Here is a 23,670-nt window from a genome sequence, read left to right as displayed (position 1 = left end):
GTCTGGCTGGGAGGGACAAAAGGAGAGGCTGAAGGATCAGCAGGAGAGAGTGAAAAACTAGAGGTAGAGCCAAGTAATGGAAACCAAGGAAGAACAATGTGAGTGACAGAGCTGAAGCCAGATAAGAAGTGAAGAAGAGATAAAGAAGAAAGAACATTTTGAGGCTTTGGCCAGGGGAAAAAAGCCACAAGTCTAAAGGTGAATGATGTTTCTGATGTGCAGGAAGGGCAGGAGACTGGAGAGAGGCAGAATTTATCTAGTCAGATGCAAATCTTCTCATCCTGCAGATCCTGGTGTGTTCTGACTGCAGGATGCCAGGTTACCAGGACCCCTGACTGGAACTGGCAGCAACGCTGGTGCTGCCAGGACGTGAAGACCCAGCCATGTCCTGTCCAGCACAGCAGAATTGGACACAAATCCACCTAATCCTTTGGGGAGGAACATGCCAAAGGCTCAGCAGTGCCACAACTCCTGATCAGTGCAGGGTTTTTTACCAGGCAGAACACGTTAGTCCTGCACACAGCTCTCCTCTGAGGAAAGGATTTCTGCAGTAGCAGAGATGCTTTCATGTCAGATTTAATCCTTGCACTGAGGAGGGAGACAAGTGCCACCACTGAAAAAAAATGCCTTTCTTTGCCAAATATTCTCCTCCTTTGCCAAAATTCTCCTTCTGTGGGCTGATGAAATCTTTTCTGTAGTGAAGCTCTACACTCAGCAATATTTTTTAGACATCCAGAGAACATATGAACCTTCTTAAAAGCCTAAGAGGCATTCTTGATTTTCATCCCAAAATTCTTGCTGTAATGCTACTGGCTCCTCATATTAATGAAATATTTGCTGCAAACCCTCTAACATAAACAGATGGTCACATCAATAAACAACACATCAAGATGACCAGAATAGCACACAGTCAGGGACACTTTAGGGAGACACAGATCTCCAGAGGCCTCAAGAACAACCTCCCACAGAAGGCAGGACTGGTGTCCATGTGCCATGGCAGTGCTTGGGCTGGAGGAAGGTCACTGCCTGGAAGGCACAGCAGATGACACTGGCAGCTCTTTCTTGTGTTGTTCTTTAGCCCCAAGCAGGCAGCTCCTCTCACCTGACACAGGGAATGTTGTTGGAAATGGCAAACTTGCTGTAGATCTCCCTCTGAGACAGGAACTGGTTGAGGTCCCCGTTCTCCATGTACTCTGTGATCATGCACAGGGGGTCGTCCCGCACACACACCCCCAGCAGCCGGATGATGTTGGGGTTCTTCAGCCGCGACATGATCTTGATCTCCTTCAGGAAGTCATTCCTTGGAAAACAGGAAACGTGGTTGAATCCTACACTATTCCTTTGGCTCAGGAAAGTGGCATGTCAGAAAACCTCAGTTCAAAGTCACTTCTGCACACAGCAAGTGCCAAAGGTTGTTGTGCTTGTGTTCAACACTGACCCCTTTCCAAAGGAACATGATCAATACAGCATTTCAGTCTGACTTTACATCTATCCCTATCCCCACTCCCTGCTGTGTCCTGTTCCTTCCATGAACACATGGAACAGAGACACATGACACTCTTACACAAGTCCCCAGGTAACCTGTGAGAAGCTGCTGCTTGGACAGTATTTGCTTTCCTCCCCAGCTGGTTGGCATTGCAGGTGCACTTACCTGGCTGTTTTGTTGACATCTGATCTCAGCATTTTCACTGCCACAAGAACTGGCTGGTGAGTGAATTCTGAGGATGAGACTCCGAGGAATTCCAGCAGGCCATCAGCTTCACAAAGGTGCACCTGCAGGGCAGAAGGCAGAGCAGCTGTAAGAGCATGAAGAGGCAGAAAACCAGAGCAAAACATCACAGTGAGCTCAGTGGTTTGGTCACTGCTGGTAGAATGACAAATGGTCCAAAAAGGGTGACAGTTGTGATCAGAAATAACCCATGGGCTGGCCCTAGATCCTGCACAACATATGTTCATACACTGTAGGACACACAATACAGGAGGGCACAGGGCTCGCAGCCAGATGTGTCCCCAACACACTGAGCTTGTGTGTTTCTTTATGAGAATTCTGCACAGAATCTGTGACATTTTGCACAATCTCAGACTGGCTCAGTTCACCCAGCACAGACTGGGGGTGCTGAACTGTCCTGCAGTGTGACCTGAGCCACTGCTCAGACTTAACTGGGGAGCATTCAGGAACTACAGCCACTTATCCAGTCCTTTAATTCCAAAGGAAAAAAAATAGGAGAAAAATGTGTGTGGCTGTGAAGTGAACACCTCACCTGTGCATATACCCACTAATGAATACTCTGATGACCACACAGAATTCCAAATTACTTCTGATAAAATAACAAATAAAGATGAAATTACTGCCAGGGTTGTACAGGAAGGGGTGACAAGACACTTCCTTAAGAAGTTCCCAGAATGTGTATCCAGGGGGGGAGAGCAGACAGACCTGAGTGTGTGGATGGAACAAGGAAGGAGGAGGGGAACAGACAGACCTGAGTGTGTGGATGGAACAAGGAAGGAGGAGGGGAACAGACAGACCCGAGTGTGTGGATGGAACAAGGCAGGAGGAGGGGAGCAGACTGGATGTGTCAGTCAGACCTGCAGCACTGAGGGGAATGGAATGGGAGCACGATGAATTTTGTATAAAGAAAGCAGCAAGAACTTATGTGACAAACATGATGAGGAGCAAAATGAGACTGCACAGAAACTGGGACAAACACACAGAACAGGAATAAAAGTACAAAGATGCTGCTGCAGTTCCACAGAGATCAATCTGCTGTGGTGAAAGCAGAGCCAGGAGAGCTGGAGCAGTGAACAGAGCCACAGGTATTCCAAGTGCAGGTGGTGTGTCACTGAGTGCAGAGAGGGCATGGAGAGGAGCAGGGAGGGAAAAAAGTCTGAAAAGGAAGGAAGCTTTGAGAGGAGAGATGAAAGGAGCAATGAGCCATGTTTCTAGAAGCAAGACAGGACACTGAGCCAGAGCAGGGCAGCAAAGCACATGATGAGTAGTTTGGTAAAGACTAAGGAGGTGAGAGAATGTGGTGCAGCACAGGTGCAAAGGTGAGGGAAAGAGCCTGTGATGTGAGCAGAGGAACAGGCTCTGAATCATCCCCAGGGGAAATGGAGATGGGAGAGCCATCTCCCAACAACACAAAGGAGTTCTTACAGTTATCAGAAGGACAGGGATGAGAGGAAAGGAGAAACCAGAAGCAAACAAGGAGAAAATAACCCTCTCTTGTCTCACTTTTGGAGCACAGCCCAGGACAGGGCAGGAACAGCAGAAGGAGCTGTACTGACAACCAGGTGAAGAGGCTGAGGATGTCAGCACCTTCCCAGCACACAGAGTGAGGCAGGAAAAAGTGAGGGGACAGGGAAGGGGCTGGGATAGGAAAAGTGTGGTGTCAGAATGGAGGAACTAATAAAGATGGGCACACACTGAGGAGGAAGCAGCCAGTAAAGGGCTGTACTTGCCAAAATGTGGTTGACAGGTATAATTTAAGGCTGTGAGTGAACCAAAGCTGGAAAGGAAAAAAAGAAAAGACAGTGGAAGAGTGATAGCAGGAGAGGGGAAGATCTGCTCAGGATGGAGCTAGGGATGGTGTGGAAATAAAGCAGGGAGAGAAGAGGCAGGGTGACAACATTCCCAGCTTGAAAGGAGCCCAAGGAGCAAAGGGAAAGCTTGGCAGATGACACATGTGTGCATCAAGCTGCCTGAGGCTGCTGACAAACTGGGGCTTGAGCAGCAACAATGGTGGAGAATGAGGGCACCACAGTGCTTGGGAAATGCCTGCCTTTGTCTGGGTCAGTGGGCAGAGCACTCCCAGAACCTCTGTGTGTGAGTGGGAAAGCTGGTTTTACATAGCTAGGATCAATCTTAGCTGGACTCCAGAGGGTTTTCAAACTCACATGCCTGTGACAACCATCACCTTGGGGATGTCCATGGAAGACATGAAACTAAATTCCCACCTCCAGGCCTTTTCTATAGGGTCATTCATTAGTAGGGATATAAAAAGCAAACAAGAAAAGTTTGCAAAGTTCATCTGTTAAGAAAGACTCCTGTGGTAGCAAGCAGAGCCTCACAGCTGCAGCACAGGGCCCTGTGGCCCAGCCTAAGGGCTGTCAGCTTTCCACAAGGGCAAACACACACATCAACTAAAATCACAGATTCACAGAATGTTAAAGTGTTGGAATGAACCTTAACTATCCTCCAGTCATCATGGGCAGGGACACCTCCCACTATTCCAGGTTGCTCCAAGCCTTATCCAGCCTGGTGTTGAACACTGCCAGGTTTGGGGCATCCACAACCTCCATGGGCAACCTGTGCCAGTGCCCCACCACCCTCACAGTGAATGCAGAACCCTCAGCCCCACCAGGAAGGCTCAGCTCTGCCAGGCACCTCCCTTCTGCTGGTGGAAAGGGGAAGGGCATGGCTGTACCTCTCCAAACTGTCCCTCTCCCAGCTTCTCCTTGAGGCGCAGCTGCTGGCGCGGGAACTCGCCCACGGAGATGTCCTTCTTGGTGAGGGAGTCCACGGTGAGCGCGGGCACCGCGTACATGTTGTTGCCCGTCACCCCCTGCAGGTGCACGATGTCGGTCTCAGCATAGTGGGGGACGTTGTTCTGGAAGCCTTGGTGAGGGGTGGACTTGGTCAGGTCGGGCTCAGCATAGTCCCCACTGCACACTGAGGGTAAACCAAACACAGCTGGAGTGAGATTCCCTTGGAGCCAGCACAGCCTAACTGCTCCCAATCCCACACTGGATCCTCACAGCTCCTCTCCAGCTGCCCCTGCTCCCAATCCCACACTGGATCCTCTCAGCTCCTCTCCAGCTGCCCCTGCTCCCAATCCCACACTGGATCCTCACAGCTCCTCTCCACCTGCCCCTGCTCCCAATCCCACACTGGATCCTCACAGCTCCTCTCCAGCTGCCCCTGCTCCCAATCCCACACTGGATCCTCACAGCTCCTCTCCAGCTGCCACTGCTCCCAATCCCACACTGGATCCTCACAGCTCCTCTCCAGCTGCCACTGCTCCCAATCCCACACTGGATCCTCTCAGCTCCTCTCCAGCTGCCACTGCTCCCAATCCCACACTAGATCCTCACAGCTCCTCTCCAGCTGCCCCTGCCCCTGCTCCCAATCCCACACTGGATCCTCACAGCTCCTCTCCACCTGCCCCTGCTCCTGCTCCCAATCCCACACTGGATCCTCTCAGCTCCTCTCCAGCTGCCACTGCTCCCAATCCCACACTGGATCCTCTCAGCTCCTCTCCAGCTGCCACTGCTCCCAATCCCACACTGGATCCTCACAGCTCCTCTCCACCTGCCCCTGCCCCTGCTCCCAATCCCACACTGGATCCTCACAGCTCCTCTCCATCTGCCCCTGCTCCCAATCCCACACTGGATTCTCACAGCTCCTCTCCAGCTGCCCCTGCTCCCAATCCCACACTGGATCCTCACAGCTCCTCTCCAGCTGCCCCTGCTCCCAATCCCACACTGGATCCTCACAGCTCCTCTCCAGCTGCCCCTGCTCCCAATCCCACACTGGATCCTCACAGCTCCTCTCCAGCTGCCCCTGCTCCCAATCCCACACTGGATCCTCACAGCTCCTCCTCAGCTGCCCCTGCTCCCAATCCCACACTGGATCCTCACAGCTCCTCTCCAGCTGCCACTGCTCCCAATCCCACACTGGATCCTCACAGCTCCTCTCCAGCTGCCACTGCTCCCAATCCCACACTGGATCCTCACAGCTCCTCTCCAGCTGCCACTGCTCCCAGTCCCACACTGGATCCTCACAGCTCCTCTCCAGCTGCCCCTGCTCCCAGTCCCACACTGGATCCTCACAGCTCCTCTCCAGCTGCCCCTGCTCCCAATCCCACACTGGATCCTCACAGCTCCTCTCCAGCTGCCCCTGCTCCCAATCCCACACTGGATCCTCTCAGCTCCTCTGGGAATTCAGCCCAGCTCCACACCTGACACCTTGTGCTGGGGGACACCCACACTGCCTTGGCTGAACCAGGGCTTCAGCCAGAACAAGCCACACTTCTGCTGACACTGGAATACCCACCAGCAAATTCCTGTCTAACACAGCCTGCTCTAGTCCATCATGAGAGCTAAATTCTTGTCCAGACAGAGACATGAGTCTGAAGTGGTTTTGTGTTTGTGACTCATCCTAAACACAATCTGTTCCTATTACCTGTCACAGGGATGTTGTTTGCAATGTCAGACCTGCTCTGGATTCCCTTCTGCAGCAAGAACTGATGGAGGCTTTCATTTCCCATGTCCTCTGCTAGCAGACCCTGCTCTCTCTGACAATTTTTTCACATAAATACATGGGATTATGCTTCAGAATTAACTCTCTGGATGGCCAATATTACAGTGATTCTTTGTCCTGCTTCAAATTCACTGCCTGGCTCAATCCAACCAGTCTCCCTCTGTAGTTCAATGCTGGATCTTAGCAACTTGTGTTTGAGGAATGCAAGAATGGAACTGCCCTTCCATTCACTGCTCAGCACTGCCATTGCTGAGTATAAAACACTGCTGGAATGTTCCTTTCTGTGTGGGTCCAAAAGCTCTCCAGGGACTGGAAGCCAGGACACCACTGGCAATTCCCTGCTGCATTTCCCTCTGCTTTTTCTAAGAAAAAGGTGCTAAAGGTCTTTTCCCAAGAATGCTGCAGGCAGCCACTCCACTGCCATGAGATAAATCATCTGTGATTGCTGAGACTGCCCAAACCAGCTGCTAAAAGATGACCTGGGTGATGTATAAACAGTCTTCAAATAAAACAATAAAAGGCCACCACCCTCTAGTGGGACTGCTGCTTCAGCTGTCACAGTTACATGCCAAAAACTTCCAGAGTTCCAGAATACTGCCTGAGGTCCCAGGGTTAAGTATTGTACTGCACAGGAGTCAGAAATGAGAACTAAAGACACTGAGAAGTGGCAAATTTGACAATCTGACAGAAATAATAAAAGCATAAACAGGTAACTTCTAGAGACTAATGATCATACCTGAATCCTCTGCACTTTGGGAGAGCTCTGGAAGCTTTTGGAGTAGTGTAGCTGGTTGGTGATATTCCAAATCCAGTGGGAAAGCACGTTCATAGGTGGGATTTGACTGGTGGATCTGGGTCTGGTTGTTGGCAATGGTGTAGCTGTAGAAGGAGAGGCGAACAGTGGCATCCTCCTCCAGGATCCTCCGTGGGGCCTGCAGGAGGGAGGCAGAGACACTGAAGTCATGTGTTGGCTGCAAGCACAGCAACTTCCAGTAACATCTTGGATAGGGCTGGCATCCCCCCCTGCTGTGAGAACAGCTTTAGCTGCCCTATGGAGCTGCAGAAACCTTGTGCTTGCCACCATTCTGAGCTCAGCAGGGTTAGTGATTAGTACTGAACTTGTGTCTGCAAAGTAGCCCCATTGTATTACCTTTTCCAGCCTTTTCTGAACATATTGCTTCCAAAGAATGATGATTATAATCATCAGGAGCAGCAGAATAATAGCCACAAGGCAGCCCACGAGGATGGAGGTATTGGAGTCATCTGCCTTCTCTCCTATCCATGTGCTGGTTACAGAAGATGTGGTTCCTGCAATCACAGAGGTACAGAGAAGAATCTGGAGTTAAAGCACTGGTGGGTCATCTGTGCTGGCCAACCTCCTGCAGTCTGGTACAGAAAAGATCCTGGGCAGCTCCTTGAGCATTACCAGCAGCTGTGTTCACATTCTGCTCTATCAGGAATTCTGGGTTAGGAGGCTCACAGCTAAAAACTGTGCAGAGAACTTGGCAATCAAAGACTGTTCTTAGCAGAACAGGCCCTGAAATGGATCCATACTAGAGCAGACACTGTTCAGAGCTTCACTGGCTCCACATGTGCCTTCAGTCCACACTCCAAGGCAGCCCCAGCCAGCTGAGGGAAGAGCAAACAGCTGAGGCCCAGAGAACTTTGAGATGCTGTTTCAGATGCTGTTTAGAGGCCCTGTTAGGAGGGTAATAACCACGCCATTCCCAGATCTCCAGAAATGGAGGGAGACACCACACTAACTAGGATGTCACTGAGCCCCTGGCATGGCTGAGGGACACAAGTCCTCACCCCAGGCCCCCTCAGTAACGTTGTACTCCGTCTCCAGAAGATCCGTCGTGCTCGTTGCTGCCGTCACAAAGTTGGGATTCACACTCTCCATGTCTGTGGAAGGGAAGGGAACGTGTCAGTGCAACAAAACCTCTCTGCTCCTGCCAGCAGAACCTGCAAGCCCAGCTGGGTTGAGGCCCAGGCAGGCCAGGCACAGCATGAGCAGAGATTCCCAAGCACTTCTCTGGGCACAGCAGTGTGTGCAGGGCCTTCCCTGGGCACAGCCAGACCCAGGGGACTGGAAAAAGGACTGGAAAAAGAGCCTTTTTTCCATTTTAGCACAACCTAAGAATCCCCATCCCAGGCTGGATCAACACCCTGACTAATCCTACATGTGACAGGGTAGCCAGGAGGGGCTGCTGACACCAAGGCCAGCAACAAGCAGCACCCAGAGCATTCCCTCCTCAGGAATGTCCTCTCACTACAGCTGAGTCAAGAAAGCAACAGTCAGATCATTTCACCATCAGTGCTGGTGGTTTTCTCCAGGACCCTTGATCTTTTCCTTCCAGAACCTTTTAAAGCAGCTCATGGCACTGACTTCTGTGTCATATTTACTTGGAAAAAAAATATGTCAGCCTCTCACTTTTAATAATCTGCTAACTTGAACATCATCTGTAGATATACTTACATTATTAAATGCAAAATATTTGGTAAAGAGAAGTAAAACTCAACCTCACAACCAGCAGGCAACTGGGGAAACAGAAGGGCAAGTACAGATCTCTTCACTCTCATGCCCAGTGACAGGACGCAGGGAATGGCTGGAGCTGTGCCAGGGCATGGACAGCACCCAGGGAATGGCTGGAGCTGTGCCAGGGCAGGGACAGGGCACAGGGAATGGCTGGAGCTGTGCCAGGGCAGGGACAGCACCCAGGGAATGGCTGGAGCTGTGTCAGGGCAGGGTCAGGTTGGATCTCAGGGAAAGGCTCTTCCCCCAGAGGGTGGTGGGCACTGACCAGGCTCCCCAGGGCAGTGGGCACGGCCCCAAGGCTGCCAGAGCTCCAGGAGGGTTTGGATGATGCTCTGAGGGACAAGGTGAGATTGTTGGATGTCTGTGCAGGGCCAGGAGTGGGACTGGATGGTCCTGGTGGGTCCCTCCCAACTCAGGATATTCTATGACTCTATGAACTGTCTCAAAAGCGCTGCTCTATTGCCTAATTTTTGGTTGCCTTGGTCATGTTTCTGCACATGTGAATCAGCATCAGCCTGAAGAGCATCCACGGCAGACTGGACTTTTCTGACCCCTGCACTGCCCTTCCAGTGCTTGTGCCACCTCCTCCCTCCCACTGTGTAACCCCACAGTGCTTTCCCTCCTGTGAACCTGTCCCAGTTGAGCAGGTGGGACCAGTTTGTCCCTGTGTGGGTGTGCCCAAAGCTGGGCATTCTAAACCCTCTGGGCCATTGCCCAGCAACTGTTCCCAATGGCCCATTGGCAGCAGCTGCCCAGGGCACAGCTGAGCCCTCAGGCTGGGAGCTGGCTGGGAAAGAAGCCTGGCAGAGGAGCTGGGACAACTCCCCTCCAGGGACTCCTTGGCACCTCCACACCCACCTGAGGGCTCAGCTCTGCTCAGGGGCCACCAACCATTCCAAAATCCCCCCTGACTCCCACAGTCAGATCCCCCAGTGTGGAATTCCCTGCCCTGGGAGAGGCACTGGGGGCTCCCACCCAAACCTCAGGGGAGACAATCTGGGGGTTTGGGGACTTGGGGAACCACTCCTGGGATCCAGAGGAGGAGCAGCCCCTGGACAGGAGGAGCCCCCCACTCTCCACCAGACTGTGCCATCATCTGCACCAACAGGTTTGTCCCTTCCTTTTCCTTTGCACTCGGGGGAACCATGTGGGGCTCAGCACAGGGGCCACCAAAGCCCCCTGTGTTTGTGCCCCAGGGGGTGGGTTACACTGCTGGGCTTGGGGGTTAAACCCAATTTCTCTTTGTGTCATTGCATTTATTGGAATATTGTTATTAAATTGTAACTCTGACTTATAATCTCTTTTGTGTTGGGTTCATTTCTCCTGCTGGTTTCTCTTTAAACCAGCACAGCACCCCACATGCCCTGCCCTCCCACACTTCTTTTGCTCTCTGAGCTTTCCCACAAGTGCCTGGCCAGAGGAATGCCCACCTGACTGGAAGGAGATCTCGCTCATCATCATCCAGGTGTCGGCGAAGTAGAAGCGGCACAGGATGGCCTTGCCCACGCGCTGGTTCAGGGGCACAGTCACAAACCTGGCACTGGGGTTCTTGTCATCCAGCACCGTGGCCACCCCCACGGGCTCAGGCTCCCAGTCTGCAATCAGGCGTGGTTTGAACTGACACTCCACCCTCTGGAAAATCTTCACCCCCTTGGAAAACATGTTGTTACAATGCACCTTGGAAGAGGAGAACAGATCCATCAACCAGAGATGTGCCAACGCCTAAAACAAGCCTCAAGGAATTTCCATTCACCAAAATTTTCCATGCCCAGTATCTCCCTGTATGGATGCTGATGCTGAAAGGGTTTTTGTTCTGATTTTCACATTTTCTAGATTTTAGGAACACAGTAGTTGTAGATTTTTAGAGGGTTAATATTTCTAACAGTTTAAGTTTAATGCCTTTCTATCACTACCCCTGTCCCAGAACAGGGAGCTCAAATTCCTTTAGTTAATTAATCTTGTTTAGACTCCTTTCCAAGGTAGAGCTGAAGGATATCAGAAGGCCCACAGAATGAAACATAAACACAGGTCAGAGTGACCCAAAAGCCAGAACTGGATGAACTCCAAGAGACCTTTGTGTGCCTGAGGAAGAGGAGCTGATGAAGACAGAGGGTCCTGACGACCCCAGACCCAATTCCAGGGGGTTGGACCACGGGTGGGACTGGGGCTGAACTGAGAAATGTGTAAAGCAATGATTGGAGGGATCTTATTCTAAAAGCCATGGAAACAAGAACTAAGACACATGCATGTCATCCTGTATTCCTGTGGGCTGTAGGCCCTGTGTTATTAAAGGACCTTTACTTTTTATCTTACCCTGCACTAACGTGGCTCAAAGTCCTTTTTTGGGGGGAAGGGTCATTCACAGCATCAATGCAGAACGAATGGCTTGTGCCAGTGCAGCTCAGTGTGCAATGAGAACATCTGTGCAAAAAGTTACTCTGAAACAGCTCTAAACTTTACCTGCAAAAGCTCCATTAAGGGTCAAAGATTGGCAGGTTTTTAAAAAATCAATCAAACAAACTCTGAACTAATCTGAAGCTTCACAGATCAATTGTTCTTGAACATATAATCTAAGTGGGGAAAGAATAACCACACCTGAACTCTAGATTCAGTTTTGAAAATTTGGTATTACTTGAATAGTTTGCTTGTCATAAGGAGCTGGAATTGTTAGGCCATAGATTGAACTTTTTCTGGACTACACAGTTCTGTTGTGTAAATCAAAGATGGAACTCTAGCCTGATCATTAATAACAGTAAAGATGGATTGTAGAAAACTTGAAGATAACAATCCAATCATTAATAAGAGAATAGATCAAAGCTGAAGTTTAAATATTATTTAAAAATTCACAGCTGGAGTGGACAGATTGTGGTGTATGAACTGTAACAACCACGTTACAACAGGGACTGCAGAACTGACCAAAACCCACCTCAGAGGTCTGGGTGAAGGTGACCATGTGGCAACCACTTGGTAATGAATCAGTGAAGCAATGAAGAGTGAGAAGACCCCAAACCCCAATATTGCTCTTGGTCCAGACTGTTGAATTGGGAATTGGGGTTTGGATTGTAATGTAAGGGTTTAATTGCCATGGGATTTCTTTGTCCATGGGTCAGCTCAAGCTACCAGATACCACAACTGATCTGTGCCAATAAACCTACCTAATGGAGAGTCTATTGTCCAAAATTTCTTTGGCACTTAAAAAACTTGCAGTACCTGCACTCTAAGCTAATTTCTTCCAAAAAACCCACAAACCAGTAGGAGCTCAAGAGGAAATTCCCATGACATACAGCAGTTGTCCTGCTGTGGTTGCACCTTGAAGACAACTAAGGATCTGAGTTTTAGGGAACCATGATGTAAGGCTGTGCCCACCAGCCTCTCCTGGGGGCTCATCACCAGCTGTCTCTGCTGCAGGGGTGGCTTAGCTAAAGACACTGGAATTTAAGTGCACCCACTGGGCACTAACACCTCCCTGGGGCAGAGGTGTCCTCTCTCAGTTCCCAGTTACAGCTCCACATAATCTGCTTTCAGACAAAGTGGTTCACAAACAACTTTCAGGCTGGCTTCACACCTCCCTGAGAGATGTTTTACCCTCCCAGGAGCTGGGAACAACTTTCTCCCTCCCTGTTCCTGAGCTGCACCCAAACCAAAAGGTGACACCTCCATCTTCCCAGGCTGTGGCACTGCAGAGCCATCAGCACCAAACACCTGGCACTCTCTCCCAGGCCTCCCACACCGCCAAGGAAGGAGGTTCTGGGAAGAGAGACAAGGCTTGGAAGCATCTTTTATGCAATGCAAACCTTACCCTGCTCCCTTTTTATCACACACACCAGTGAGTTCTGCCACGCAGAGCTGAAGGTCTGGACCAGAGTATGTTGGCACTGTGGCCAGTGATGAGGTACCAGAAGAAATAAGGTGATTCAAAGCCTTCAGAATCCCTCAGTCTGCTCTATTCTCACAGCCACTGTGGTCCAACCCTCCCCAGAACTCTAGGAATTATTTCCTAATGACTGAGTGTATTGCCACAGTGACAACAACAGTCTCCAAACCATGCACAGCTTTGAACCCCATTAATTGCTTGGCCCCTGCAAGGTCCTGCAGTGAATGGCACTGAAGCTGTAATGAGGAGAACAGGCCTGATGAGCAGGAAAAAGACAAAAGAAGGATATTTGCATATAATTAGGAACAGATGAAGCTTAGACAACATTATTCAGTAAGGAGAAAGAGTCATCCATAACAAGGCAGGAAAGGCTGATGCCTGGAATACACAGTTTGGGCCATATTTGGACTGGAGCTGGATGTGTTCACAACTTGGACTGATACAGAGACACTTTCTATTCCAAACACCTCCTCCTGAAGTCCAATTTCACAATATTCAAGCCTAAGTAATTTGCAATGCAGTTGGAATACTTGCTAACATTTATTTTTAATACTTTCTTGGATACTGGGGAAGTTCAGAGGACTGGGATAAAGCTACCAGGTATGAGGGTACAAAAATCACTCACAGACCACCTGGCCTGTACAAAACAAAGGCAAAGCTGCAACAGCAACATTGAATCCATAATGAGGAGTAATTTATGCTAATCAAAGCAGCTCTGTAATGAAAAACTAGATGAAGAAGATGAAGTAGCTGTTTTTGTGAGCTGATGTGTTTGGCTGATCAGGATGGCTGTGTTTACATAACAGACTTTTGGAGGGCTTTGATTCACTCCCAGCATCTGTCTCCAATTAGCACAGTATGGACTCATGTATTACAGTAATTTGATTAAACATTGTCAACCAGAAAGTTTTACAAATTTTAAGGCACAAATTCTTCTCCAGGTGTTTATAAAACAGCAGTGGATACTTAGCTCAAAATTATTTGCTACCTTTTTCAATGATCTGGGAGAGACAGCAGAATCACAAGCATCAAATTGAATAAAGAGGAGGGGAAGGAGTTTCCTAAAATAATCTGAAGCTTTCAGGACTAACTCATGACAGGGTAGTGAACTCAGGGACAAAATCTAAGTGGTGCTTTCCACACTGGACTTTTATCCTGGACACCAGTAATTTGGAACTGACTTTTAGAATGATACCAAAGTCTTAATGACCACTGGCTGCCTCTCTGTCGGTCTGGAGGACTAAGATCATCACAAGATTCATAAACAAAGAGGAATCGTCCAAAAGCAGGAAATTGGTCCCATTCTTTTATGCAATTTGATGGAAAGCCTGGATCCAGATCCAGATTCTGTACCTCCAAAAGAATACCAGCAAAGACAGAAAGCACTGGATGATAGCTCCAGAAATGACCCTGGATCTCACCAGCAAGGCACTGAGAAGTCCAGCCAAGTTAGTTTAGTAAAGCAAAGATTAAGAGAGTGGTTTAATCAGTGTACAAGCAGACTTCAGGGAAGCAGCACTCATATTGTTGCCAGGGAAAGCAGGCCAAGAGCCAACAGTTGCAAGTTAAAAATAGACAAAATAAAACCAGAGTAAGTAACCACCAAAACAATTTACTTAAGGATGTGGTGGGTTCTCCTTCATTTGAAATCTCTACAAGAAAAGCCACCAATCCTTTTTAAAAGATCCTGCTGTTTACTACAGACTCAAAGTTCAGCTCGTGCTTTTCCTGTGTGTTTAAATAATTTCCAACAGCACAAGCACAGACTGAGGCACTGAGAGATGTGCTTGGTCAAAGTGAAGCACAACCACATTCCTGTACCTCAAGGGTCAGGCAGTCAAGCCTGGATCCTAAATCCATCTTGGCTGCCTAAACACTGCTTCAGGTGTCTGCTTTTGATCCCTTCAAACCCAGTGCTCAAAGGAGAGTCTGAGCTCTGGAAAGGCAAGTGCTTCCCTGCTTTAGCTTTCTACACCTGCAACTTGGGACATCTCCTGCTCAGATTCAGCTGTCAGGCACCTTGTGTCCTCCTGCTTTGGACCCACAGCCAGGCTGGACAGGACTTGGAGCAACCTGATCTAGTGGAAGGTGTTCCTGCCCAAGGCAGGGGTGGAACGAGATGCTCTTCAAAGTCCCTTCCAACCCAAACCATCCCATGATTCTGTGACCAAAAGGGGCAAAGTGGCAGCAGCCCCCAGGCCTGCCCTCCAGGAGAGGGCCCATCCTGCCTTACAGAATCACAGAATCAGTTGGGCTGGAAGAGATTTCCAAGATCATCAAGTCCAACCCTTAATCCAACCCCACTTTGGATCACCAGACCATGGTACTCAGTGCCACATCCAGTCCCACCTTAAAAACCTCCAGGGGTGGAGAATCCACCCCCTCTCTGGGTAGCCCATTCCAATGCCTGAGCACTCTCTCTGCAAAGAATTTCTTTCTGATATCCAACCTAAACCTCCCCTGGCAGAGCTTAAGCTGTGCCCTCTTGTCCTACTGTTGGTTGTCTGAGAGAAGAGACCAACCCCCACCTGGCCAGAACTTCCCTTCAGGCAGTTCCAGACAGTGCTGAGGTCACCTCTGAGCCTCCTCTTCTCCAGGCTAAATACCCCCAGCTCCCTCAGCCTCTCCCCATAGGACTTGTGCTCCAGCCCCTTCCCCAGCCTCACAGCTCCTCTCTGGACTCTTACCTTCATGGAGGTGAAGTTGCGTGGTCGGTCGAACTGGAACTCCATCTCCACGGCGCCGGAGCCAAAGCTCTCGTTCCTCCAGCCCACATAGTCGTAGCCGGGCCACACGCGGTACTGGTGGCTCTGGGTGAAGTCATCCAGGCCCAGCACCCCATCCGTGAGCTGCCCCAGCCCCCCGTACAGGTGCCTGCCAGGGAGAGCCAACACTCAGCAGGGGCACCACACCCTGAGATGGCACACAGGGCTCTCAACCAGTGCCAGGGTGTGATAGCCCTGATATGAGTTGAGGGAAATGCCTCAGCCCCCTGGAGGGACGTTCCCACAGCCGTTGTCAGAGGACAAAGACATCCCAGTGGCTTTCCAAAAGTGTTAAAGTCACAGAATCCCAGACTATTCTGAGCTGGAAGGGACCCACAAGGATCATCGAGTCCAGCTCTCAAGTCAATGGCCCACACAGGGGATTGAACCCATGACCTTGGCATTATTACAACTAAGTTTTAACCAACTGAGCTGATCTCAGGGTCATGTTGATGGGGTTACTGAAGAATGGAGTGTTATGGAAATGACATGGCCCTTCTTTCCCCACACCCTATGGAGAGCCAGGCCTCAGGCATCTGTCCATCACCCCCAAAACTATTATTGTCTACTATCACTCAACCTACCTAAAGGAAAAAGGGTACAAAAAGAGATTGGATATGAACAAAAACTGGGGAGAAAATCTCCACCAGCTCTGGGAGGGCAACCTACAAGCCATTCTGTCTCCCCCCACCCCATGGGACACTGCAGGGGGGAGCAACCAATTCTTCTCTGTTTTCCTGTGCCTTACTAATTATAATTTGCTATAACTCACCAGGTACAAATGTGTTAGTGGGAAGCAGCTCTATTCTTCCTGTTGCTTTTGCTTTGGGTTACTGAGTGTGTTTAAAAGTGGGGTTGAGCTGTTGTGTTTCTGGTTAGTAATCCTCTGTTAGTTAAGTTTGTCATGGGGGGGTTATACTGCTGGAGTTGCCTGTAGAATGTGTCTTATGCCAGTTTCTTTTGGGTTTTTTTATCATCAATTAAATACAATCCTGCAGCTTAAATGTCATCATCGACTAATCAACCCATGTAGTCATTGTCACATACTTGTATTAATAAAAGTTATTTTGGGAGCTGATACAGAGAAAGTGATGTTTCTTGCTGTTAAGTGTGGTCTCATAACAGGGGTCAGAGGTCCAGTGTTGGGTTCATAAAGCTTTGATTGTTCCAAGGATGCTTATAGCAAATAACTTTATATTAATACAGGTGGGACTAGAAATCTTTGCATTTCTGTCCCTCTCCTTTTCACGTGACACAGGGGAAGAGTAATTTACTCTAGACAAGAACACACTCACTGTTGTCATCCAGCATCACCTTGACTTTGTTTGGGCTGAGCTTTAAAAACCCTCCCCAGCTTGGGAAAGGCCTGAAGTTTTTGCACTGATATCAAGGACTGATAACAAATCCAAGCTACAAGCACAGAACATGTTGAGACCAAACACTGACACTACAGAAAATGACACTGTGTGTTCTCCAAAGAGAGCCTGAATTGCAGCAGTTCCCCATGTGGTGCATGGGAGGGTCACTGCTCCATCCTGTCCTGGGGGACTCAAGGGGAAAGCTCTGATGGCAGCCACAGAAAAGGGAGTAGTGAGACCATGGACAGCTCACCCAGTCACTGCCAGGGCCAACTGGGATCATTTCTGGCATTTCTCTTGTGCAAGAGGAGAGTGTTACTGGCTGTTTCCAAGGCTGACCAGACTCTTTGCCAAGACCCTGCCTCATTCAACTTCCTATTATCCAGTTTTCCAGCACTGTTCCAGAGTGGAAGATGCCAGCATGGCAGAATGCTGACCCTTCTGGGAGCCAGCCCTACCATGTCCCTTGCCCTGCAGCAGGGAGAGGGCAAAAGCTCAGCTGTGCCAGTGCCTGAACTCAATCCCTGGGCCAGGTTTCTGGGCAGCCTTTGTAACCCAGGCAGGACTGAGCCCATCCAGGTGAGCCCCCATCACTAGACTACAATGCCTTTGGACTCCAAACCAGGATTCACAGCTGGGAGAGGCAGAATCCTGCTCCAGGCCAGCTGGGCACATGAACTAGAGGTTAAATAATTTCCTTGCTTAGCAGGTTGGGGTTTGTGCCTACATCTGCAGCCCACTGACACTGCCCAGCAGACCCAACTTCCTAAACACTGCTGGACAGGTACAGAATCACAGAATCCCAGACTATTCTGAGTTGGAAGGGACCCACAAGGATCACTGAGTTCAACTCTTAAGTCAATGGCCCACACAGGGGATTGAACCCATGACCTTGGCATTATTACAGCCAAAGTTTTAACCAACTGAGCTGATCTCAGGGTCCTACATGCAACAGCTACTCATTTCTGCACATAAAACCTTTTTTTATATATATACAAGCTCTACTGTATCAGCACAGCTTGAAAGTATCAGATATTAACATATAAAGACATTGTCATCTGGTATTTTACAATATCCTACAAGCATGAAGAGTGTAATTCCCACCCTGCTCTGTTAACCTCCAGCATGACAGATTACAAATAAACTTCCCCCCAAAAAAATCACCTTTAAACATAAAGAATTTTAGGCAACAGTAAAAATCTTCAAAAAGTTAATGACAACTGAAACAGGACATGTAAGAAAAACACCTTAAGTGAATACCTGGTCACTGAAGAGACACTGTCAGATCACTCATTAACAACTCCTGCCCTGGCAGGAACATGCTGTCCCAGGTTACCCATGCCCAAGTTTGTCTGAGGTTTCAAGGCATTGAAACACACCCAAATCTGTATTTACAGCAAAGAAAGTAGTCACACTAAATGTCTGAGTTCAGCCAGTTATTTAACAGTTCAGATAAAGACTCTTAACATGCCTCCTCCCATGAGAGTCGACCACTGGGTAAACCAGAGACACCTCAGAACATGCCATCCTACTTAACTCATCTCAGTGATGTGAAAAATGAACTGACCTTGTAATGAGCTGTCTAATTCCAGTTACACTTTAGGCTTTTGATTCCAAATTGGAAAAGCATCATACCCAAGAAATCTCTACAGTGAGTAATCAGCCACCATCCTCTCATACCACATGGGCAGTGGTGTCTCTGCTGACCTGGAGCTGCTCACAGGGAGTGATGCAGTTTTCCAAGTTGTTTCAAGTCCATCAGAGCTCTGTTTTCAAAAACAGTATCTCAAATCTGTCCAGAAGCTCACAGGTGCCAAGTGCAGGCCTAGAGTTCAGGTGTTGTGCACTTTCCTGGATGCTCAGTTTACCCTGGAGACCTCCTGCAACAGTTTGAGATGCAGTTTGCTACAAAGTGCAGGGCAGGGATCAAACTGCAGAAGCAACACTGGCAATGAGCAGGGGAAGGACCTTCATCTGCCCCAGGGACACCACTGGGACTGCACAGGCAGAGGGTCCAGCCAGATCTGCCACTCCAGTCTGGGGCAACAGAAGAGTAGCAGCAACTTAAGGTGTGCAGTATCAATGACAGCTTAAGGGTCTACCTGAACCAGCAGAGAAATCAGGGCAAGGAATGTGGTCACAACTAGAGACCAAGAGCCATGAGGGCTTTAAAGCAACCAGACATCAGGACTGTATCATCACAACTTGTAGAGATGGAAGCTATGAACAAAGAGAACACTTAGTTATTTGGGAACACACTCATCTCCTTAAAGAGAAGCAACACCTTCCAATAATAAAAAAATTATTTCTTTCCTGCCAACAGCCTTTGCCAGCTGAGGGAAATGAATCTGACACATCTACATCCTGATCCCTCCTTTAAAACACCAACCAACAATGTGCCAAAGGGCCTGGAATAACAAAGCCCTGGTGCTCTGAAGAACAAGTGTCTAAGCTTGCAGCTCTGGAGGTCTCAAAGAAGTGTCTGGGATACAAGACACTCATGATAGAGTGAGCAGGAAAGAAGAGAATTGCACAGTGACAGAGATAGAACAGGACACATCTCCCACCTGCGTTCATGGTAGCCATCGTAGGTCGAGTCATTCAGATACACGATGGGGAAGCCAGGAGCTGCTATTGTCCCTCCTTCAGGGATGCTGTAGGATGCCAAACCATCTGAAAAAGAAGGCCATACACCTCAGAAACACAGCACAGCAGCCTTGCATCACCTCTGGTCCTTTTATTTATGGTGTGGACCAACAGAAGCAGCTCTGTGGGCCTGGGACTCCCTCTGCAGACGTGGGGACACAGCTGAGTGTGGTGCAAGGCCCATACCCAGTGACAGGCATGGAAATGGGCACTTACCATACCAGACACAGCCATAGAGCTCCACCCTCATGCAGACAGTCATGGGCATCTCGGTGACAGGGATGACGCGCACGAAGCGGGCGATGATGGGCGGCCGCAGGTCCTTCAGCACCACGTCATAAGTGTCGATGTTCCCTTGGATCACCTGCAGGACAGACATCCTTGCCAGCAACTTCTCCCTGCTGTGCTGCTCATTTGCACTGTGGTTGTATTTGTACCCTGTGGAGTGAGACTGGGGAGCTTCCCCATGTGGAATCCATGCAGGCTGAGCTGCTGCTCCCCTCCTTCCCCTGGCATGTGGCTTAGGAGGTGAAGGGCACTGCCATTCCACCCCCTGCCCACTGCAGGGCCCCACCAGGCAGCACTGAGGGAGAGGAAGGAGGCAGGTGGGAGGTGAAGGTGCAGAGAGCTCCATGTACTACAGTGTAACCTCTTCCTTCAAGTGAGTCTCCATGTACATTCCAACAGGTGACAGAGCTTGCCCTCATCCTGAGTTACCTGGTGGAGGGTCCTGATGTCCTTTCTCTATAAGCCAACAAAATGTGCTGCAGTGTCTGGGGAATGAAAGTGCAAACAGCTGCACAGGAGGGATCTTGCATTGAAGTGCTGAGCATCACCAGTTCCCCCCATCCCACTGCAGTGCAGTGTAACAGGGCAGGGAGTGCCACTGTCCCCTTCCCTCAGTGCCACTACAGCTCTGGGAACAGTCCACTCCTTATCCTGAGTATGTGGAAACAGCTGAGGGTGTCAAACCCCCAGCAGTGGACACAGAGTGCCCAAGAGATTTTTAGAAATTATTTGAATCTATGGAAACAAAACTATGAACAATTTTTACATCAGAGGTCCACATTACACATGAGGGGTCCTGCTCAAAGATGGTATTGGTGGGAAGGATGAATCAGGCTGAGGTTACTCCAAAAGATCCCACAGATTGCAATTCTTTTGTGCAGGCAATTTAGAAGTTGAAGGAGGTCAACAAGAAAGCAGAAAGGTGACTTCTTTTTGATGGCAGCAGGGAAGAGCTCCAGAGAGTGAGTGTGGCTGGAGAGACCACTGAGAAGTGAAAGACCTTATTGTACCACGAGAAGAAACCACTCAGGACTAAGTGTATCTCCCTGAAGAAGAGTCAGCCACACTGGGGGTCTACTGGACTGCATGGACAGCTGTGGCAGTCTCCTGCACAGGGCTGGACAGCACTGCAGAGGTGCACAGCCTCAGGAACTGGACACAGAAGGGAGAAGGAAAGCCAAAAACTAAGCTCTCTTCCTCATCCTCATCAACTCAACAGGCTTTTAACCTGCAGCCTCTCAGCATCTCCCTTTCTAGAAGAAACCCCCATGACTTCTCCCAAGGGAGTAGGGAGTGATTCTTGTCATCAGGAACCAAGTGACATCAATTGACCCCTTCTAGTGGCCTATGACATGAGACCTGAAGTCACCTGTGCTGGCCAACAAGGCCATGCAGACAGGAGATAAAACCCAGAGGAAACAGCATACAAGCAGAGTATTCCATGCCTTCATCACAGAAGTTGGAGAGGTCCTCCAGAGTCAGTGTTTGTCAGGGAGTTGCCAAGGTGGCAGATATGTCAAGGCAAAAAGTGCCAGAGGGAGAGAAGAAGAAGTTGAAAGCTTCAGCCACCCCCTCAGAAACAGGCACCTGTGCATGAACTCCACAGTGGAAGATCTGACAATCCTGCTTGTCTTCTGAGATAAGCAAAGAAGCATCCTGTGAAGCATCTCCACAACATGGAGTTGCTGCTCCCCTGAGCACACAGTTATTATCCAGGGCTAAAAATCCCCAAGTGAAACACTAAGTGTGTGGAACAAACTCAGCCCCAGTTTCCAGTCCTGGCCACTACTGATTCCAGTGCTCCCAGTGTCAGGAATGGAGCAGTGGCTGACACCACAATCTGATGAGGGCCCAGGACTTCACAGAACTGCACATGCAACGTCAGTGCCAATGGAAGGGACCATCCTCAACTGGGGTGAGAGAAAAGAGCACACCAAATTGACTCTTTGCCTTTACTGAGCAAATAAAAGCTGGAGGTGGCTGTCCTGGAGAGGAGTAAGTGCTCCAGCTGTGACACTGGGCAGGTAAAGGGGTTGAGCTTTTTGCCTGAAACCATTTGTGTGATCCTTTGGACAGAGAGATGCCAAGGTGGGCAAGTGACTTGGGCATCCAGCAGCTGCAGGACTGGAAGAGGCCTTCCTAATGCATACAGAGAATTACACTGGGATCCTGCACCTCCACCTGCACCTCATTCCAAAGTCTGAATGATTTTACAGGACATTTTTAACAAATTATTTGACCAGACAGCAACACTTCTGAAATATGGATTTACTAATGGAGGACATAATTTACTGGTGACACGTTATGAAAAACATGTTTTATGGAAAGTCACTTTTCATGGGAGGTGAAATGGGAGAAACTGCACCCCACTGTGTATGTCCTGACCAGGGGGAGCAGAGGAGCAGAAGCATCTTCTCCAGGAAGGAAAACTGTTCTCATGCAATGGGGAACAGGTACACACACTGACAGAGTACGTGTGGACTTCCACAGATGCAGAACAAATGGCTCAATTCATGGCATCACACAGCTCATTACCTTAGGAAGGCATAAGAGGGAGATCCTGCCAAAGCTGACCGTGCTAAATCATCACACCTGACACTACCACAGTCCTGAGTGCCCAAGAACTGCTCTGCACAGGCCTGGGGTAGGAGACAGGGGGCATTTAACTGCTTGTGGACAGTGGAACCAACTGAATTCTGGTATAATTCAAAATGCAGACAGACTTCACCTAAGAAAGTACTGACAAAGAAGAGTTAACCCCAGTGAGTTTAAACTTCCCCTCCCATCCTGCAAACAGTGTTTGTAGCACACACCAAAATGTGAGGGATGGGCAAGACAATGGCAACAGCCAAACAGCTCAAAGGTCTGAGAGAGCAAATAATCCAATAACCAGCTCGAGGCTGTTACCCAATGCTGCACTCCAGACCCTCCTGTGACTTCCAAAGCACCCCCAGTGCAGGCAAACATCACCACTCCCAGTACCTTACCAGTCTGGCTTAGATCCTGAGGCTCCACAAGCCAGCCTGAGGCAGGGGCACAAGTCAGATGAGCTGCAGTGAGAGACAGGGATTCCTTCCCAGGGGAAGTTTAACAAAGGCTTATGAAGAAGAGCAGAGCTCAGCCAGCACCAGGCTGTGAGCTCAGGTCTGGAGGCAGCACGAGACAACTGTGCTGAGCAGCGAAGCCCCTCAGTGTGCTGAGCACATTTCCTACTCCCTGAGCTCCTTCCTCCTCATTGCTCCCTGCACTGAACACTGTCAGACACCCAGAAACTCCTCTCCATTCCCTGCCACCCCCTCCCTTTTTCAATCCCACAGCAGGCACTTGCTTTGCAGCTTCCAGTTTAGAAGCCTCTGGGTAGTAGAGGGACATTGTCAAGATGTTCAGAACAGGCACAAAAAGATAATGAAAAGCCACAGTTTTCCATCATGGCAATGGCTGTGATTTGGGGGATCAGGTGTGAAAGCACACAGAGAACTGAGGCAGGACCTGCTGCTTGGCAGTGAGGGTCCAGAGAAGAGCAACAAGGCTGGAGAAGGGACTGGAGCACAAGTGCTGTGGGGAGAGGCTGAGGGAGCTGGGAGTGTTCAGCCTGGAGAAGAGGAGGCTCAGAGGTGACCTCAGCACTGTCTGGAACTGCCTGAAGGGAAGTTCTGGCCAGGTGGGGGTTGGTCTCTTCTCCCAGGCACTCAGCAATAGGACAAGGGGGCACGATGGGCTCAAGCTCTGCCAGGGGAAATTGAAGTTGGAGATCAGGAAAAAATTCTTTGCAGAGAGAGTGCTCAGGCATTGGAATGGGCTGCCCAGAGAGGGGGTGGATTCCCCATCCCTGGAGGTTTTTCAGCTGAGCTTGGCCGTGGCACTGAGTGCCATGATCTGGTAAAGGGACTGGAGTTGGACCAAGGGTTGGACTTGATGATCTCAGAGGTCTTTTCCAACCC

The 23,670-nt window shown here is 49.5% G+C and overlaps 1 protein-coding gene across 3 annotated transcripts in view; it reads right to left on the bottom strand.

Moving 5' to 3' along the window:
* LOC139681370 (discoidin domain-containing receptor 2-like) overlaps positions 1–23,670 on the bottom strand; it is a 72,857-nt gene that overhangs the window by 8,044 nt on the left and 41,143 nt on the right. For all 3 annotated transcript variants that reach the window (XM_071574720.1, XM_071574721.1, XM_071574719.1), the window contains 10 exons: positions 19,658–19,805; positions 19,363–19,468; positions 15,360–15,546; positions 10,229–10,475; positions 8,072–8,164; positions 7,410–7,567; positions 6,996–7,191; positions 4,425–4,669; positions 1,652–1,773; positions 1,103–1,300 (listed from right to left, as the gene is read on the bottom strand). In XM_071574720.1, the coding sequence (XP_071430821.1) occupies positions 1,103–1,300; positions 1,652–1,773; positions 4,425–4,669; positions 6,996–7,191; positions 7,410–7,567; positions 8,072–8,164; positions 10,229–10,475; positions 15,360–15,546; positions 19,363–19,468; positions 19,658–19,805 (1,700 nt within the window). The remainder of the gene's footprint in view (positions 1–1,102; positions 1,301–1,651; positions 1,774–4,424; positions 4,670–6,995; positions 7,192–7,409; positions 7,568–8,071; positions 8,165–10,228; positions 10,476–15,359; positions 15,547–19,362; positions 19,469–19,657; positions 19,806–23,670) is intronic.

Source organism: Pithys albifrons, chromosome 20, assembly GCF_047495875.1.
Source record: "Pithys albifrons albifrons isolate INPA30051 chromosome 20, PitAlb_v1, whole genome shotgun sequence".
In the NCBI taxonomy this organism is placed as follows: Eukaryota; Metazoa; Chordata; class Aves; order Passeriformes; family Thamnophilidae; genus Pithys; species Pithys albifrons.
This window is presented reverse-complemented; position numbering and strand designations above follow the sequence as displayed.